The 14,440-nt window shown below is 38.7% G+C and overlaps 1 protein-coding gene across 1 annotated transcript in view; it reads right to left on the bottom strand.

The window, feature by feature from the left end:
• Positions 1–14,440, bottom strand: part of ctnna2 (catenin (cadherin-associated protein), alpha 2) — a 341,003-nt gene that overhangs the window by 293,407 nt on the left and 33,156 nt on the right. Inside the window, exon 2 of the mRNA XM_026171090.2 lies at positions 13,948–14,054. Within this exon, the coding sequence (XP_026026875.1) occupies positions 13,948–14,049 (102 nt within the window). The 5' untranslated portion in view covers positions 14,050–14,054. The remainder of the gene's footprint in view (positions 1–13,947; positions 14,055–14,440) is intronic.

Below are 14,440 nucleotides of genomic sequence, written 5' to 3'. Positions count from 1 at the left end.
AGACACACAAATAATTTCTAATCTTTTTATGACCAAGTAAATGTATCTGCATAATCAATGGCTATTAGTCCTTCGTTCCTCAAGAATCAACAACTATGTCTTGACTGAAGACATTACTACATCTGGGGTTCTCATTGATATGTACAGAGGAAGAGGGCTAACAGCACTTCAGGAAAATATTCACAGTCCGGCTGTGAATAAAGCAAAGTAAAGTTACAGTTTAAAAATTCACAGTTTCTATCATTTTCTCTGGGTATATTAAAGCCTTTCCACTTTACACAGCCTATTTACTATTCTGGCTGGTTTCTCTTCTTGACTCCCATATTCCCCTTCCAGGATGCTTAAAGTTTGCATTGCAGTAGATGAAAATACCCTAACTTCTTGTACCTGCTTCTCAAGGCCAATTTTGCATATTTCTTTTTTTTTTAAAGAAAAAAAAAAAACAATGCCATCGCTTGCAGCATAAAAAATGTTTACTATATCAGAGGCATGCTGCTTTCATACACAGTGATAAAGTAAGCCTTTCTGTTTTATTAGTTAGGACTTGCCCAGTACTGTTGCTGAGGTGGGAGAGGCTTGGTCTTGATAAATGAGGCTGCTATCTCCAGCAATGCCAGTGTGAGCCTGTTTGTCTATCCTCCTGAGGCAACCTTTTATTCCATCACACACTGAATCATCCAAATTGACAAGAAAAACAATCACAGTGTCTGGTTTGTATCCCAAAATGTTTCACACTTCCAGTGCAATTGCAGAAAAGATGAACTACCATAGTTAGCTATTGTGCTTATTCCCCTGGTTGTGTGGAGAATGGATTTTGCCAGAGTATGATCTTTTTACTGTTGCTGCACACAAGATGAATAAATGATGAATAATGTGAACTGTAATATCGATCATTTCAAAAAGGTAAATGGACTTGTTTTTATATATATAGCGCTTTTCTACTCTACCTGAGCACTCAAAGCACTTTATAAATCTTGCCTCATTCACCTATTCACACCCACTGATACAAGCTCTTTTTTCTATGATTTTTCTAAGTAAGTCAAAGGAAAATGTCAGAAAACCTGAAAACAGTCATCAACTGACTTCATATGTTGGCTAAATTAATAACTATCATCTTACTAAATTCACACAATCAGAATGAAGCTTTTTAGATTAACCTAGGTTGTCACTGAAGCAAAAACAGCTAAATATAAATCAGCAAAAACAAATGACTATGTCAGAAGACACATCATTTAAGATTTAATAATGATCACTTCATGTTAAAACTCTAAGCTCATCAGCTTTCTGTCCTAGTAACAGTAAGCAATTACCTAGCTGTCATTTAGATGACCATGCATAAGAGAAGCATAGGATGTGACTGACAGATGTTGGAAAAATAATAATACACAAAACGCAACACTAAATTGAAACCAGCAATTCAAATTTTCAATACTTCCTACCTGCAGACAACTTACTGTAACCTCAGGCCGACTTGAAATTACACAGTCATTTGGAAAGTTCAGATATTTGATGCCAGAAAACTAGAGAGACTCTGCCAGTTCAAAATGCACGTCTGGGTTTTCTTCCAGGTAAACAGCGATGGTGGTACATTATTAATTTTAATGTAATCCTTTTAAAACAAATAAAGCCAAAACCCATAAAGTTTATAGGCAGAGAAAAGCAGAAGGATGGTAAAGTTTGATGGTCAGCAATAACTCAGGCTTAAAAAGACTGAACTCATGCTGCATATACAGTTATCGTCTCCCTTTCATTGCATGAAACATAAGAAACAATACAAAAACATTATTAATGCTAATCATATTATTCTATTTGGAATTTACCTTTTCTTCTGTTTTTAGTTTGGAGTTTTTGGTGCAGGAAAGGCACAAAGTCAGCCGTGTCAGGAAAAATAAAACAATGATGCCCAGCACCAATGTGACTGCAGGATGTTCAGGATTTGCAGATGAATAGGCTACAGATTAATTTTTACTCAATACGTGGCACTTCATGTCATCTTCAAGGTTATTTTAGTGGATTAGAAAATGGAGGCATGGTTGCACTGATCCTATTCAATACTTTTACTACCCTGTCAAAGGCTTTTTTTGGTTTGACATTGATGTGAACATCAGAGCCCTGAAGAAACTCATTTTACTGCAGAGTAGTTCTCTGCATTTTTTTAAGTAGCAAAAAAACACCCTATAGGTGATTTTGCTTTCAAGGGCTACAGGACTTTGTTCACTTCACTCATGCATGAAAAAACAGACATGTATGTTAATTCATTATAGTACTCCTTTTATGTTCATTATATCACTTTATATCATAAGATGGCAAAACAAATGAGTAATAAAAATATATACATACTCATCTCCTTTACAAGCTAAATATTTATTATTTAGAACAAAGTAATCAATTAAAAGCACAATTGGCATCACTTTTAGGTGAACATTTATTTACAAATATGCAAGAAAATTTCCATGACCCATGATAATCTTAGTACACTAAGTAGTTTATATAGTAAGTCCCTTCCATACTGAAAAAGGCTTCTTGGAGGAGTTAGGTAACAGACATATATACACTTTGGTCATTAAACTAAGATGTTACCAAGCATCATATCTGCCAATATTAGTTATTTGCCAATGTATCAGTATCTGTATTTATAACATCTGATAAATAATAATTTACAAAATGAAAAAACAAACAAACAAACAAAAGCCCACAGACACAGCACACTTTCATTACGTTTTAACTGATGATGTTGCATAGTCTACATCTTCCCTTTTGGCAACATGTGTTTGGAATGGCACATGCACAACAACCCGCTGATTCCAGCAGACTTGGACAGAGTCGAAGTGAGTAATCCATCCAAGTTCTTGCAATAATAAAACAATATTCAAATTTGTTACGTTTTGGTGTTGTCAGTTTTTTGGTTTTTTGCGTGACTGTCATGTATTTCCTGCTTTACTTTGAAAGTCTGTGTTATCTTAAGCCGTGTCCAAATTCATGAGCTGCATCCTCCTGAGGCCGCATTTGTAGACCGATTACGTCACAACGACGTGCCGAAGGCTGTCCAAATTCGTAGACTCCTCCGAATGCAGCCGACAAATGAGTCCTCCTTTTCCCCGAATTTGAAGGATGGGTTGGGTGTGTCCTTCATGGCCTACCATATCCCAGAATTCATAGCGCGGCCCAGCCAAACTCCAGTTTCCAACAATGGCGGCCGCTACTAAGTTTTAAAATTACTCTTACTAATCTTTCTGGGTCACAAAATAAACTTTTAACATATTTTCAGGCGAGAAAGTAGCTGTGTAAACATAAAATATCTGCTCGGTTTATCAAGATATCGCATATTTGCAAAAGTGCTTCGACGTTTTCGGAGACGTCTGCTACCCACCAGCTCGACAGCTAGCCGGGAGCTCGAGGGTTACTGATGCGGCCGAGAGCGGCACAACTCCCGGCACACCATTTTCAGATCACCGCGGACTTTCGCTGCTCGGGTTAAACGTAATATATAAGTCACTTAGACAACCTAAAAATGTTATTGTTGGGCTTTTTTCAGTGTTTTGTTTGTTCGTGAGTAAATCGGTTTGGCTGAGATTAAAGTTATTAGATTAGATTAGATAAAATAAAACTTTATTAATCCCCCGGGTGGGTTCCTCCTTGGTTTTTACACAGCTGACTAAACGTCAAACAGAAAACTGATTAAACAGAAGTATGAGACAGTCGAGAATTTACGCCAGTGTCCTGTTATATTTTAGATAGCAAGGAGCAGACGGCCGAGTTTATTAAACTCCACCGAGACAGCGGTGACGCAGATCTGAAGGCTGGACCGTCCAATTTCACGGCCGTTTACTTCCGGCCTACCCGACCTTCTGAGGACCTGGCCCACGTAGACCGCGAAGGCCGGGTCCTCAGGAGGATGCAGCCCATGAATTTGGACACGACTTTAGTGTGTTCAGTTTACGTTTCCTTGTCTCGTCAGGTCTAATTTGCCCCAGCTGTGTTTCCCTCCTGTGGTCCATTCCCTGATTGCTCCTTCTATGTATTTAAGCCTTGTGTTTCAGTATGTCATGGTCGCGATCTCCCCCCCGTGTTGTAAATAAATAGTTTGTTGTAAATAGCTGTAAATGGGTTTTGTCAATACTTTCGTTTTGAGACACTTCCGTTTTGGGAATTTGGTGGAGAGCCTTAGTGGGGTTTTTTGTCGTGTGTTTTTTCCTTATTTTTATTTTCCTGCGTTGCACGCCGGTTGCCTAGGCCGGGGTGTAACAAATTACACTGTCATATTATCTTAATAAGGAATCATAAATAACTACGTATAACAACTGTTATGTTTATGTTTCATATGTGCAAACAGATGACACATATCTAAATCACCAAATATCCGTAACAGTCTTAAAAATCCTATACTGGTCAGGCCCTAACAGCAAACAAGACAACAAGCTTCACCTCGAGTCATCGGACCAAATTTTAAAAAAAATCCTATGTTTGTTTGATTTCAGCAGAACATTGTTGAAACACCGTCTGTACTTTAATACCAATGATCTGTCTTATTTCAAATAGACTCTTTCTTTCATCACTTTTCATATGTATCATGCAGAGATTTTCAAAGCTGATGTAATGAAAACTTTCAACTGTTCACTTATTTTTATGAAGATTTCTGTTTTTCCCCTGGCCACTAAAAGAGGGAACAAATAGTTGGAAAACAGTAAATAAAACGTCATGTGACTTTAGTGTAAAGCCTCATAAGAGGAAGAGGAAGGCATCCTTCGAGACCTGGTCCCACTTTTAAGTCAGACAGAAGGATTTTAAAATGGTTTGACAGAAAAGCTTAAAGTTCAGATAAACCTAGACAATATAGTAATCTTTTGCTTACAATAGCAAACAGTAAAGGTTGGACATAGGAGAAGAAAGGGCTATGTAGTGCGGTTGTAACAGATAAAGCTGGCAAAAGTATAAAATCAATACTTGAAACATTCTCTGGAGAACCAAACAGTAAACAAACTGAGCCCCAGCCTGTGAGGAAATTTTAACCTTCACAGATCCAATATCCACAACTGCCAGTGGGTCGGCCCTGCAATAAGGCAACTTTATTAGGCCATCTTGGGGGAAAGAAAGTATGCCTGCTGGAACAGACTCAGTGGGATTCTGTATTTTTAGGATTTGTAATTTTAGGATTTCTGTGAATAAGCCTCTTGAAAATTCATTGTTGATTTCTGAAAAAACTCACTGAAACATGTGAAAATGCATTGTATAGTTCTGCCTGCAAAATATAATATCCTTCACCAACAAACAAAGAAATCTTACACAACAACCAAATAGAATTTGAGAAAGAGAAAGTAGTAGTCTTAACAAATGTTGACACGAAACACACAAAAAAAACAACAACATAGTGGTTCGCAGGAGGAGCAAATGAAATACAGCCCCAGCAAAAGCTGACGAAAGGAATGAGATTCAAAGAAAAGATCTAAGCTATCATAACATTGCAGAGACCATTCATTAGAGGAAAGGGGCTTGGTTAAAAGTACAAAGCACAGTGCAGTAGGGCTGGACAATTAATCATCAGAAAATCGCGATCTCAATTCATACTTATGTGCGATCTCATTTCGAAATGACAACAACTAAAAAAAACCAACAAAAAAAAAAAAAAAAAAAAGATGACAATTGTACCGCATTTTGATCTGGGACATAAGCTGCATGAAAACAAGCGCTCACTCTTCCTGCTCAATAAATGACAAGGGCGGAGCTTTATACCACGTGATACAGAAGTCAGCTGGCAGGGAAAAAAGCACGTGAGAGATGATAAAGGCCAAGAGTGACAGGAGAAAATCCATCCCGGTCAACCACCCAAACATCATTAACGGGAACCTTATACAGCGCTTCCCCATACCCATCGAACTCCCGCAGGCACAAAGGAATTACAGAGGCTATCACTTATCACCTGACCAAAGATATGGCTCCCATCAACACTGTTGAAAACGAGGGATTTTGGAAAATGATCAACACCCTAGACAAACGCTACACAGTGTTGTCCCGCAACTATTTTAAAAATGTTGCACTATCTGCTCTATACACGCAGTGTCGAGCAACGGTGGAGACGGAATTACAAACAGTACAACATTTTGCGGCAACGACAAAATGTGAGACATTTATTGTTTTTGTGTTCAGTCTCAACTGTTACGAAGTTGATGTGCAGTTAATAAGTGCAATAAATATTTATATTGGAAAAGAAAATCGTGAGAGAATCGTGATCTCAATTCTAAGCAAAAAAAATTGTGATTCTCATTTTATGCAAAATCGTGCAGCCCTACAGTGCAGCCAAGCAAAGAAGCTTGGATCTTTGGTCAAGGCTGCTGGAACATTTGATGATAATGAATTTGTAATTATAATATTTATTGTTGGGCAAGACAAATGTGTTTTGGCTATGAGCCATTACCTTCCCTAAATCACAAGTGGGCTGATTGCACTGATAACCACTCAGAGTGGAAATAAATAATACAAATTCTAGAGATGCACTAAATGGCCAGGAACCAAAATCAGATGATAAGGCCTGGACCTGTGACCGGATGGTCAGCCTCCAACATGTCTGATGATGAGCCAGTCTGCTTCATGCATGAGCAAAACAGCAATGCAAATAGATCTGTGCACACTCACAGCCATATGCTAACATGTTGTTAGCATGGAACTTTTCAATGTGTGCAAAGGAACCTAATGAGAAACTTAAATAACCTTCCATGACTTAAACATGGATATTTTAATAAAGCTAACAAAGGCAAAGTGGCTAAAGCTAAAGCTCATCAGAGCCAGTTGCAAGCCAGCAGCCTCGGTATGAGCAAAAGATAAAAGCAGTTGTGAGGAAAATTATGGAGATAAGTGAAAAAGTGAAAAGGATTGATGTCATCTTATTTGGTAACTTTATAAACATATTGAATAATGATGCAGAAACCTCACATTTGCATTGTTATATTAGGGCTGCTCAATTAATCAAATTTTAATCACGATTACGATCTGGGCTTTCAACGATCATTAAAAATGACTGAGCCGATTATTAGCCCCTCCCTCATTTATCCGCGACACCTTAAAGGCCGGTCCGTGAAAATATCCGGTTGTTCAGTGATGACGCGACGAATCCTACTTCCGGGTCTAAAGTAGTCTGCGTTTAATATGGCTTTTGTGTTGTTAACATGTTTAATGTTATGTATTTTCTTCTATTTGATCTCAAAAAGCTCCTAAAACAGTCAGTGATCACTGTTGACCTCCCTCGGCTTTTATTACCGCTAATCATTTATTTAAGCTCAGTTTTTAAAACCTTACGATGTAACTACAGCCCAGCCCATGCAGCAGTATATGAATGACTAACCTCGTATTGTGGATGGATTATCTCAGTTGTTCTCCTGGCTGAAGTTTGGTCCTTTTACAGCATCCTGCCATGCGATTACATTTGTTCCTGACCACCGAGAACACTCACATTAACTTTTATCGAGTGGAAAAAAAGTTAGCTTGTTTATATTATGCTAAAATAGCTGTGTCGCTAGCGGTCACGTAGCACATCATTATATACCAGCTAGCCCAACTTCAGTAACCCTACAAACGTCACTGCTGTTTAGTTTTCTGTCTTCATTTATGCTGGAAGTGATAGCAGAGCTGTACGTTTTAATTTGTTTCCAAAACCCCGCAGTCAGGACATGCTATATTGTATTTAGATAGAAGCTAGCGAGCTAACTCCCTGCTAACTTCTAACTCCGTTAAATGTCATAAATTCCGTTTTCATGGATGCCTGGATGTTAAACTCAATTGTTACACCTGGTAGAGGAGAAGGCTGATCATTTTATTAAAGATGAAATACTTTAGACAGTTTTTCAACTCTCAGTAATGCCATAGTGATCGTTTGATATATGGACCTGCAGCGGAGTTTAGACCCAGACACGGCTAGTGACGTCAGACTGAACAACCGGATTGTCGGGCATAAACCGGTCCGTGGCGCAAAAAAGGTTGGAGACCGCTGATTAAGAGGACCCGAGGGAAGCTCGGAAAGCTAAGCAGAAGTTATTTGGAGAGTGACTGCCGTTGGTTGAAAAGAGAGTTTAAAAAAAAAAAAAAACTTCAGTGGTGTTGCACACTATTTTATATTATTTTTTTAAAGTCATTGTTAACCCTTTAAAGCCGGTCAGAGCAGCACGCTCCGTTTTGCGTAACTATTTTTAAATCCCTGTAGAACCTGAACCGTGTAAGCTAGCGCAATAATTTGTTTTGCATATGAAACCGGAGGAGTTGTACTTACATCTTATGCCATCAGCTTGTCCTCGGTCACGGTTTCCTTCCACATATAGCTTTGCAAAAATTGCATAAAAAGCGCTTGCAGGAACAAAAACATAATATTCCAGAAACACGCTTTGCCGTTCCTATCAGCTGTTCGTAACACTTCCCACAGTGAAATGAGGCACATGCTGTTTTCTTTGCAAATTTGCATCATAGGATTGTTTTTTGTTTTTCCTGCAGTATATAAAAATTGGTGTATCTCCAAAATAAAACTATGAAGACACTCAAAATAAATTTCCTGTGGTGGGAAACTATTTTTTGCAACTTTATTGTATTTAAAGTTTTGAGGGATAAACCTCTTAAATTTCTCCAAGTAGAAATATATGTAAACAAAACAAAAGCGATTTTCAATTTTTTTTGTAGTTTATTGCACTTTTTTGCAATTTATGTAATTACTATGGACTTAATGCATACATATTATTAAAATATGGGTTATAACAGTTGTATTGATGTATAGCAACTTGAAATGCTCCCACAAATGGCACTACAGCATGTAAAAAAAAAAAATAATAATATAAGCTCTGGTGGACTTGGTTCCATAGTAGGTCTTAAAGGGTTAAATAAATATCGTCAAATAATCGTGATCTCAATTTCAGTGAAAATAATCGTGATTATCATTTTTGCCATAATCGAGCAGCCCTATGTTATATAAATTCGCTTTTGTTTAAAAAGATTTAAATAAGTACAACATTTGTACTCATTTACAGTTAAATATTTGTACCAATAATAATAGACCACTTTATTTTCACTTTAAGCTATAAAGCACTTTATTGCTATAATGACTATAATGAATTACTTTTATTATGAAAATAATAATTTGTCTTCAAGAAAAGTGTTTCTGTTTATACTTCCAGGTATAGTTCTTAAATTTAAATTGGAATTGGACAAGTAAATTGCAATTGGTGTGTCTCTAACAAACTCTTATTAGTCAGTAATCTATTTGAAATGTTCAAGTGATTAAAATTTGGAGTTGAACGTGTTACTATTTTGTATTTTACAATTGGTGATCACACAAGTACAATCACCAAGGATGAAACAGCAGTTCATGCCATATTCATGTGCTTGAACCAATTCTTTAAAAAGCATTAATCACTGTAACACATACACATTTTGTTTTGCTTATTGTTCAAGGTTTGAGCCTTTAAACCATATTTAACACATGCTAGAAGTCAGACAAAACGTCTCTGATAAAACCCTCTGTACTAAGGAGGAGTGAATCCTCCTCAGCATGAAGGATTGTAGTGTTGCATACATTTTCTGGAAAAAAAAGATGTGATTTCTTCAGCAGCTTGTAGCTGGAGGGGTTATGATGCTCTACCTCTTTAAAACACCCAAAGGTTCTTCTATTCCAGGCAACACACATAGCGAGGTCATGGTTTTTACTTGTTTTTTTTCCTCTTCTGTAGTGAGTCTTTTGACAGTGTTTTGGGATTGTTATGCTGAAATATTCCTGTTCTGTTGAGCTTCTGACATTGTTACCCATATTTTCGGTATAGCCATAGGAATTCAAAGTGCTATCTCCACAAAAGCTTTTGGCATTCACGCAGCCTTGTACTGCTGCATTCTCACCTCAATGCTTCACTGTCAGAACTATGCAACAATGTGGCAGTTCTGGCCAGGTTCACAGTAAGTGTGCTGGATCAAATCTTATACAGAGAGATTTATCTTCATGTCACCTGACCATAGAAAATAATTCCAATATACAACTCATTTTCTTGTTCTTTAGCAGAGGAAACTAAGGTTTTTTTGTTTGTCTGTCTGTCTGTTTGTTTGTTTGTTTGTTTGTTTGTTTGTTTGTTTGTTTGTTTGTTTGTTTGTTTGTTTGGGTGTGTGTGTGTGTGTGGGGGGGGGGGGGGGGGTACCAAAGACCATAAAAAGTTTTTCTTTAGTTTGGCTTTTTGTTTGTTTACTTTGGTTTGTTTTTTCTGGTGCAAAATGTGTTCCCCTTGCATCATTACCTTGTTTATCTTTTCTCACTATTCCACTGTTTTCTTTCCTTTTCTTTTGTTACCTGTCTGTGTACATGTTCCTGTTCCACACTATTGTGTGTGGTATTCATTTTCTGATTTAACTTTCTGATCTATGGTTACAGTCCCTTTTCTTCAGCCAGAACACTAGCTCAACAAGTTATGGCAAATACTTAAATACTATCTTTTTTTTTTTCCTTTTCTTTCTTTAAACCAACTTGTCTGCTCTTTGGTTTACATTTGGCTCCTCTTCCTTAAACTGAACGTTAGAATTAGTGGCACTGTGACTTGTTGTTTACCTGCTAAACATAGCTACAACTATGTTTTGACTAATGTTCCCCTGGTCACTAACCTTTCCAATTTCGTACAGGTAAATATTTTCCATGTGGAGTTTCTCATATTCATTGCTTTCATAATTATTTATTGCTTATGTATCAGTGGTTGCACATGGTTTACAGTGGGGCAAAAAAGTATTTAGTCAGCCACCGATTGTGCAAGTTCCCCCACTTAAAATGATGACAGAGGTCAGTAATTTGCACCAGAGGTACACTTCAACTGTGAGAGACAGAATGTGAAAAAAAAATCCATGAATTCACATGGTAGGATTTGTAAAGAATTTATTCGTAAATTAGGGTGGAAAATAAGTATTTGGTCACCTCAAACAAGGAAAATCTCTGGCTCTCACAGACCTGTAACGTCTTCTGTAAGAAGCTTTTCTGTCCCCCACTCGTTACCTGTATGAATGGCACCTGTTTGAACTCATCATCTGTATAAAAGACACCTGTCCACAGCCTCAAACAGTCAGACTCCAAACTCCGCCATGGCCAAGACCAAAGAGCTTTCGAAGGACACCAGGAAAAGTGTTGTAGACCTGCACCAGACTGGGAAGAGTGAATCTACAATAGGCAAGCAGCTTGGTGTGAAAAAATCAACTGTGGGAGCAATCATCAGAAAATGGAAGACATACAATTGGGCGATCGTGGCTCAAGAGTTGGGAGTTCGCCTTGCAATCGGAAGGTTGCCGGTTCGAGCCCCGGCTTGGACAGTCTCGGTCGTTGTGTCCTTGGGCAAGACACTTCACCCGTTGCCTACTGGTGGTGGTCAGAGGGCCCGGTGGCGCCAGTGTCCAGCAGCCTCGCCTCTGTCAGTGCGCCCCAGGGTGGCTGTGGCTACAATGTAGCTTGCCATCACCAGTGTGTGAATGTGTGCGTGAATGGGTGGATGACTGGATATGTAAAGCGCTTTGGGGTCCTTAGGGACTAGTAAAGCGCTATATAAATACAGGCCAGGCCATACAAGACCACTGATAATCTCCCTCGATCTGGCGCTCCACGCAAGATCTCATCCCGTGGGGTCAAAATGATCATGAGAACGGTGAGCAAAGATCCCAGAACCACACGGGGGGACCTGGTGAATGACCTGCAGAGAGCTGGGACCAAAGTAACAAAGGTCACCATCAGTAACACACTACAACGGCAGGGAATCAAATCCCGCAGTGCCAGACTTGTTCCGCTGCTGAAGCCAGTGCATGTCCAGGCCCGTCTGAAGTTTGCCAGAGAGCACATGGATGATACAGCAGAGGATTGGGAGAATGTCATGTGGTCAGATGAAACCAAAGTAGAACTTTTTGGTATAAACTCAACTCGTCGTGTTTGGAGGAAGAAGAATACTGAGTTGCATCCCAAGAACACCATACCTACTGTGAAGCATGGGGGTGGAAACATCATGCTATGGGGCTGTTTTTCTGCCAAGGGGACAGGACGACTGATCCGTGTTAAGGACAGAATGAATGGGGCCATGTATCGTGAGATTTTGAGCCAAAACCTCCTTCCATCAGTGAGAACTTTGAAGATGAAACGAGGCTGGGTCTTCCAACATGACAATGATCCAAAACACACCGCCCGGGCAACAAAGGAGTGGCTCCGTAAGAAGCATTTGAAAGTCCTGGAGTGGCCTAGCCAGTCTCCAGACCTCAACCCCATAGAAAATCTGTGGCGGGAGTTGAAAGTCCGTGTTGCTCGGCGACAGCCCCAAAACATCACTGCTCTCGAGAAGATCTGCATGGAGGAATGGGCCAAAATACCAGCTACTGTGTGTGCAAACCTGGTAAAGACCTATAGTAAACGTTTGACCTCTGTTATTGCCAACAAAGGTTATGTTACAAAGTATTGAGTTGTATTTTTGTTATTGACCAAATACTTATTTTCCACCCTGATTTACGAATAAATTCTTTACAAATCCTACCATGTGGATTCATGGATTTTTTTTCACATTCTGTCTCTCACAGTTGAAGTGTACCTCTGGTGCAAATTACTGACCTCTGTCATCATTTTAAGTGGGGGAACTTGCACAATCGGTGGCTGACTAAATACTTTTTTGCCCCACTGTATATTTTGTTTTTTTATCATTTCAGTATAGTTTCTACAAAGTCTTTCTTTTGCTTCTTCAACAGAGAAAACTGTTGGAAATACTACAGTTATTGAAAGGTGACACACTTTTGAATCATTTTACCTTTAACAGACTCGACAGTGATGAACTCATTACTATACAGTGGTCCCTCGTTTATTGCGGAAGTTTTTGGGGAACATTTTCACACTTTTCTCTCTTGTTTAAACACTCTCAAAGTTCAAACCTTCGTAGAAAAATAAGTCCAGTATTATAGAATGAAACCAAAGATCAAACCCTGTTTTGAGGGGTTCATATTCAGGGCCCAGAACATGGGAGTAGAGCAGCTGCGAGAGAATTCAACATTAATGAATCAATGGTAGTAGCAAGCAAGAAGAATGAGTTGAGTAAAGTTTGACTTATCTGACTGTTTTGTTTTGCTTAATGCGCCTTATAATCAGTTGTGCCATATGCTCTGAAAAATACGGTAATTTCTACCTTCCTTTAGCATGTCTAGAAGTTCAACTTTTTGTGCGATGGTTAGCATATTCCTCTGCCTTTGGGTGCTACCGCATTTTATCGACACAGTTGTGTTTGTTGAGAAGAAAACTTACAAACATACAGTACAGCACTTCAGAGTCACACTGCTAGCAATCGAAGATTTATGTAAATTTGACAAGCTGAACGCATTCTTTACTGTAAAGGAGACACAGCACGAGATTGACTGACAATGGTCTACAGCCAGTCAAGACGCAGAACACAATGCGCTGTTAAAAAAATAAAATACAATAAAAAAATATCAGTGAAACAGCGAGGCCGCGAAAGGTGAACCGCGTTATAGCGAGGGATCTCTGTATATAATATAATATAATACTATAATAGACAAAACAAGAACCTGAAAGTGAATCTACTAAATAGAAACAATATTCAATTCTAGTCAGAAACTCTGTCACAATAAGCCAACGTGATCAAAGTCTGCTTCAGCCATCTGTTCAGTTTAAAAGGCAAAGTCATTTGCGATGAGCCAAAGTCCCTGGCTGTAAACCAATACAGTTTAACAACCTTGTAACAAGTGATCCAGCCAAGGTGCAACCAGAAAGTAATTGCTGCTCTGATACTGAACTGTAACAATTATAGCTTGTTTACTTGTTCATTAATATTGACACCATTAGACTTCAGAAATTCTCCAAACATTATTTACTGCAAACAAATGAGTGGATTACCAAAAGTTATGACTTTGCTCTGGCTATGGCTGGTAACTTAAAACCGTTTGTTATGTTTATGTCATAGATTTATCTACCTGTGTCACCAGGGGCTCCAGAAGCCGCTCCACAGTCAAGGTGCGAATTTCAAGACTCTTTGGGTCCCATTTCAATAGGATAGGGGAGGTGGCGGTCGTCATGGTCTCTGTTAAAAACAAAATAATTAAAAGTTAGAAACATAACATAAAATGTATTGGACATGAAAAAAAAATCTTACAATTTGCACAAAGTAAATTTCCCCATGTGCTATTGAAGGTATTCTGGGGTATTTACATATATAATGTGTTCAAAAAGCAATGTTTTGCTGATAATGGTACAGGGGGGCAGAATTAAAAACGTGCAGGTATGTATGTAAAGCCAGCCAGATGATAAGTGCACAAACACAATAGGTTTCAGAGTGGGTCAGGCTTTTGATGGGGGGGTAGCCTTTCTACAGCAGCATTGTGTTGTGGCTCGTTTCAATGGAAGGCAAAGTTTCAGTGGAGTCTGAAAACAGCAAATGCTGGCTCTGCACATAAAAAAAGCTCAGTC

Source organism: Astatotilapia calliptera, chromosome 6, assembly GCF_964374335.1.
Source record: "Astatotilapia calliptera chromosome 6, fAstCal68.1, whole genome shotgun sequence".
Lineage (NCBI taxonomy): Eukaryota > Metazoa > Chordata > Actinopteri > Cichliformes > Cichlidae > Astatotilapia > Astatotilapia calliptera.
This window is presented reverse-complemented; position numbering and strand designations above follow the sequence as displayed.